The following is a 6,033-nucleotide window of genomic DNA, read 5'->3' as shown; positions in this document are numbered from 1 at the left end:
CATTAAGAGAACAATCCTCCCTTAATCACTCTCACACTTCCAACAATCCTGGATAACAAGGATAACAAAAAAAATCTATTCTGACTTTTTTACAAGATTTTAAAGTAAAGAATAATATACCAATCACTTGGATTGATCTTCTCTTTTAAGAAAACAATCCTCTTTATGAAACACAAATGCTCAAGTATGTATATGGATGAAACTATATGAATATACACTGAAAATTATGTGCAAGAGTTTCACCAAAAAATTATGTTCAAGAACACTTGAGAAATTTGAAAAATAAAGAGACAAAGCGTTTGAATTGTTTTTGAAAGAGGTGAATTTGAAAATATAAAATATAAGGTTTAAATAGTGCCTTAACACCTTTCTAAAAGAGTACAATTATATGAATAGATGCCATGAATAGTTACACCTTTAAAGAATTCGTTTGTTGCAAAAATTGAATGAAATATTGCCACTGCTTCAGTGGTAACTGGTTACCTAAAAGGGTGTAACCGGTTATATCTGAAGCGAAGCTAAAAAATTTAAAAACTAAACCAGTGTAACCGGTTACATGAAAGGTGGTAACTGGTTACCACAACCAAAAATTTCCATTGGATGTAGAGCTGCAGATATGTAACCGGTTACTTGAAAATAGGTAATCAGTTACCTCAGCTGAAAGTTGAAAAATTACTTAAGTAAATAGTATGACAACCATTGTTTGATGCACCAAAAATGTTTAATGACTTATGGAATGAATGAAATGTATGACTTGAGTACTTGACAATATCATAGTGAGACTGAGAGCTTATACCTTAATATTTCATGATCAATCAAACTATACAATCCAAGACTTGATCTTTATCATATGAAAGTTGACTTTAACTTCTTTGTTAGTCTTGAACCATTTTTTTGGTCATACACACTCGCTTGTATATTTTTCATCATTAAAATAATTCTTTGAGAAGTGCTTATTTTCACATCCCATGCTTGTTTCGCTGATTCAACATCAATAACCTTTTCGAAATTGTCAGAATCGACATATTAATGAGCTATAAATAGAACTTTATAATCTTTCTTCTTCAATTCTTTGTGTGTAGCCTTTTCTTCATCCGTCACGTTTGCTGCAAATTGTGTCACTCCCTCTTTCACAAGATCCCAAAGATCTTGATAGCAAAAGACTACCTTTATATGCTTGCCCCAATTCTCGTAGTTATGAAAATAAGGGTTACTCCCTCTATTTATAATTGAGTTAGCCTATTCACTAAGCTAAAGCCTAAAATATTACAAAGGCCCAAAATACCTATTTTGATCTAAGTCGAAATCCTGTGTCAAACAACCTACTTTTCCATTTTGATATTTAATACAACTCGACGCACACTACATGTTTCGTCATATCCTTGTTTCTGTCGAGCACTACCTGCTTTGACATAAGGAATTACAATTCAACAATTTTGTCCTTTGCATTGCTTCCACATGTCTTCAGTCCTTAAACTGCTGCAAAACTACTACTTATGTCAAAATCATCTTTAAGTCCTATATTTAATTTTTATATACAACTCTAGCTGTTGGAGGTGAGTGGAGTAGAGCTGTCAAATAAGCCCTATATTTAATTTTTTTATTAAGATGTTTCCGTTGATAAAACTGAATGATTTTGCTGTTGTTGTGTCCCATGGTGTAATGCTTGTTTTCTGTTTGATAAAATGCTTCAACCGAACTTTGTGAATAGGAAACACTTGTCATAGATGAAATGAACCAAGATAGGTTTTAGTGACATTGATAGTGCAGCGTCATAACTATTTCCTGCTTAATTGGTTATTTGATTTTGAGCTAGTGATGCAAAGTAAATTGTGAGATTTTTACCTGCTGTTTAGTTGGTTATTATCTATGTATGAGAGAGTAGATGAGATTATCATAATCAACTCCTAGAAGTAAAATTTGTTCATGATGCAGGTACTAGATATACAGTTCACCTATTGAAGTACTCTGTGGAATGGAAGAATCGTCATTTTTGGACCGAATGATTGGTCATCTTCGGGGAACTTGCAAGTATGTCCATGTTAACTACTGGTGTCATTTTCTCTGAATTGTAGCTTTATTAATCTTTACTATTGATTCTATTTTCTATCATTCTGTAGTAACTACAATAATTCTTTGTACTGCAATACTTATTTTTCTCTAGGCATTTTTTTCGTTAATTAAATATTAGAAACTAATTATTGTCATTTGATTGAAGAATTGTTTAGTCATATCGATAAGTCTATGGAATCTCATTTCAAATAATTGAATATTAACGACAAAGTTCAGTAACCCGTACTATGGTAGCATACTTTGCAATTTGCATGATATAATTTAGATGATAGATACTTTGCACAATTCCCTGGTGCATTATTCTTGGAAATTCACTCATCCCATGCTGTCTATTAATGGGAAATATCAATTTGTTGGAATTGTTTTGATAATATTAGGTACTATACTCGTTATGCAAAGGATCTTGGACCATCACGGGTTGTTCATTTCACCTCCGAGCGTGAGTTTGTCAATCTCCTTCATGAAGGGTTTCCCGTGGTTGTTGCTTTTACTATCAGGTGATCCGGTTGGAGTCAGCTCTTGAATACTCTTACTCTGAAGCTTATTTAGGTGTGAATGAAAAAGAAAAGAAATAAAATGAATTAATTTAGGAATGACTTCTTATTATTCTATAATGCAGGGGGAATTACACAGAACATCTTGACAAAGTATTAGAAGAAGTTGCTTCTGAGTTTTATCCACATGTAAAATTTATGCGTGTAAGTTATTTTATTAATGATCTCTTACTACTTGTTTGTGTTGGCACTTGGGAGTCATACCTATGTATATTTTTACTCACGATGAAACATTGCAATCGTCTAGTCTGATAGAGTCACAAAAACATACACAAATGTGCTCATTACTTTGCAATGAGTTGGAGTTTACTAATAGGAAAGTAGGCACTAGGCTTACAGTAGAATTTATCTTTTATCGTGTTCCTTTTTCTGTACCTTTATTGCTTGTTATTGTCTACGCACTCTGCAGCGTTTCTATTCCACATTGATGATGACATGATAATTTTTTGTGCTTTGCAGGTTGAGTGTCCAAAGTATCCTGGGTTTTGTATAAGTCGGCAGAAAAAGGAGTACCCATTCATGGAAATATTTCATAGTCCAACACATGTATGGTATTCCTTTCTGTTTGCTAAGCCTCTTAACCTCAGTGCCTAAATTGCTAATAGGATAAAATTATAATAATATTTCTTCTGATGGCATGTTTAAGTAAACCCAAGAAGCACAAATTCTATGACAATAATTTGGTTTTTAGTAATTGGTTGATCTTTTCATTGACTCAATGGAAATGTAGTTACTTGAGACATGTGTTTCATTTTACAGGTGGCTAACCAGGGTAGGGTAGCTGATCCAAATATTACTAAATACAATGTGAAAGTCATGCCTGTAAGTATCCCTCCTCCTGCTTTTCAGGAAAATTGTAAAGCATGTAATATCGGCCATGATTATTTGTATTTTGAACAATCCCCCTTAAGAAAATATCAAATACTGAAAATATACCCTTCCCAGGTATTAAATCTAGTAATCAACCACTAAGATCAACTTAAGCACATGTTTCTTTTGGATCAAGCGCTAACCACTAGGCTAAAAGCAATTGCTGTTAATGAGGACGCAACTTTATTTTCTTATAGCATAGAGCCCTCAAGGGGCTGCGCCCAGCCCATACTAAACGCCATGGGTTGGGATGTTAAACCCATCGAATCCCTAAGGGTGATGCTGGATTAATAAATCCAACAGTTTCTTGATATGAAGCCATTTAGGTTTTTACCAATGAAATTTGTCTACTTGCCATGGAGGGTTCCTCAAAGTTAAGATTTCTTCCATTCCATGTACAAGGAGCCATTTCCTATCATTTGAAAATAAATTTTCTTACTCAAAATTGATATTTCATTTTGAAACAAAATTAATTAATAATTAGAAAGTATAAAAGTGTAGATTGCAAGATTGCTTAAAGATTACTATATCAATGGAGCAAAATGTATATTGAGTTGCTTAAATATTATGTGGCATAGTTGAAATTGAGAAGCTCTTAATAGCTGCTAAACAACTAAAAGTTTTGTAACCAGTAAAAGTGGTTGTAAAACCTATCAAACATTTTTGAACTTCTATGACATATGTCAAAGGCTTTGGCTTTGAATATTTTTAATAATCTCATACTTCCATTTGCTTGTGTGCAATTGCAGTTCAACTACGATATCAGTGTTTACGGGTTTAGAGAAATCTTCAAGCGCTATGGGATTCGGGCATCAGATATGAAGTAAGGCTCTAGTAGGAAGGTTTTATCTTTCAAATAATAAGGAGCCACACCAGATTATACTACCTATTTTATCAAATTGTAATTGTATATCATCATAAGTTACAACTTCAGGCCAATAGATGGCAAATTATAATTACCTGTTTTGTTGATGTCTCAACCCTTAAATATAATTTGGTTCAGTCCAGTCATGGAAATGTTCTCTTCATTCCTTCATTTTGGTTGTTTAAGTTGTATACTAAAGTTAATTGATGTAGCTTTTAAGTTATTTTTCTCTTAATGTTGTGGTATTTCAACTATTGGCCCGATTGGCTTTTTATTTTGATTTGTTTTTGAAGAAAATTAATGTTAATAGAACGGGGAATTTTTAAACAAATCAGCTCTATATCTCTCTAGATGTTTGCAATAGTGATATTTTGTTATTGGAATTGAACCGGAATGTCTTGCCTTAATCAGATCTCCTTCTAGACTTCGTGCTGAGAGGACCGTGAAATTGAGATGTTTTACCTTGGTCACACCGTCCTTCCAAGTCTCTTGTTTGAGAGATTGTGAACTCAAATAATTTTAGTTGGACCTCAAAGAGCTTGGCCAACCAATTATTTACTCCTCAATCATGGATCATGGGAGAATGTGTTTGACCTTATATTACGAGAATAATTGAAGTCATCATAAGTAGAGGGGTCAAAGAACCCCTAAATGAGAAAGCCCTAACAATTAGGCCCCCTATTTGGCCCCATTTTTTTAGGCCCCATACTAAATCAATAACTGTTTGGCCTCTTATTTTTAAGCCCCTTCATATTTTTGTTTTTTAAAGGGCCTAAATGAGGGGCTCAAAATATAATTTATTTGAAACAACACATTTTATTTTTTAAAATATATATTTTTAAATAATAAATATTTTTGAAAACTATTTTTTTTAAATATTATTTTTTTTTCAGAAAAATAAGAAACGTTGATTTTTTTCGAAAATAAAAAAATTAATTTTTTTAAAAAATAAACATAATCGATTTTTTTGAAAGTATTAAAAATTTTAGTTTTTTTTAAAAAAATTGATATTTTTGAAAAAAAATAAATAGATTTTTTCGTAAAAAAACTGATTAATTTTTTAAAATGAGAAAGGCGTTTTTTTTAAATAAAAAATCAATTTTTTTCGAAAAAAAAGTCAATTATTTTTTTAAATAAAAACTTATTTTTTTCGAAAAAGAATGTCGATTTTTCCTGAAACTAAAAAATTTGATATTTTTCAAAAAGATATTTCGATTTTTTTTATATATAAAAAAAGTCGATTTTTTCGAAGAAAAAAAAGATGATTTGTTTTTGAAAAAAAATGACTTTTTTCGAAAATAAAAAAAACTGACTTTTTTCGAAAATAGAAAAAAAAAAGTCAAAGTTTTTTCAAAAATAAAAAAAAATCAATTTTTTCCAAAAAGTTAAATCGATTTTTTTAAATAAAAAAGTTTAATTTTATTTGAAACAAAATCAATTTTTTCCTAAAATAAAAAAGTTGATATTTTTCGGAAAAAAAATGATTTTTATGAAAATAAAAAAAAAAAAATTCTTTAAAAAAAAATCAGTTTTTTTTCTTTAAAAAATGATAGGGCCTTAGGGCTTTACTTGAATTTTATGGGCTTTTAGTTTATGGGGGCCTATATATTTTGGGGCTCATTTATTTTTAGAATTTTGGGCCCCCTATATTTTGGGCCCCTTAAAAGTTAG

General features: G+C 31.0%; 1 protein-coding gene across 1 annotated transcript; it reads left to right on the top strand.

Moving 5' to 3' along the window:
* Positions 1 to 1,917: 1,917 nt before the first annotated feature.
* LOC127107842 (uncharacterized) lies at positions 1,918 to 4,533 on the top strand. Its single transcript, XM_051045171.1, has 6 exons — positions 1,918 to 2,031; positions 2,451 to 2,570; positions 2,693 to 2,771; positions 3,087 to 3,173; positions 3,387 to 3,449; positions 4,247 to 4,533. The coding sequence occupies exons 1-6, from the start codon at positions 1,976 to 1,978 to the stop codon at positions 4,322 to 4,324; spliced, it is 483 nt and encodes a 160-aa protein (XP_050901128.1). The 5' UTR covers positions 1,918 to 1,975; the 3' UTR covers positions 4,325 to 4,533.
* The last annotated feature ends 1,500 nt before the right edge of the window (positions 4,534 to 6,033 follow it).

This window comes from Lathyrus oleraceus, chromosome 7 (assembly GCF_024323335.1).
Source record: "Lathyrus oleraceus cultivar Zhongwan6 chromosome 7, CAAS_Psat_ZW6_1.0, whole genome shotgun sequence".
Classification (NCBI taxonomy): domain Eukaryota; kingdom Viridiplantae; phylum Streptophyta; class Magnoliopsida; order Fabales; family Fabaceae; genus Lathyrus; species Lathyrus oleraceus.
This window is presented reverse-complemented; position numbering and strand designations above follow the sequence as displayed.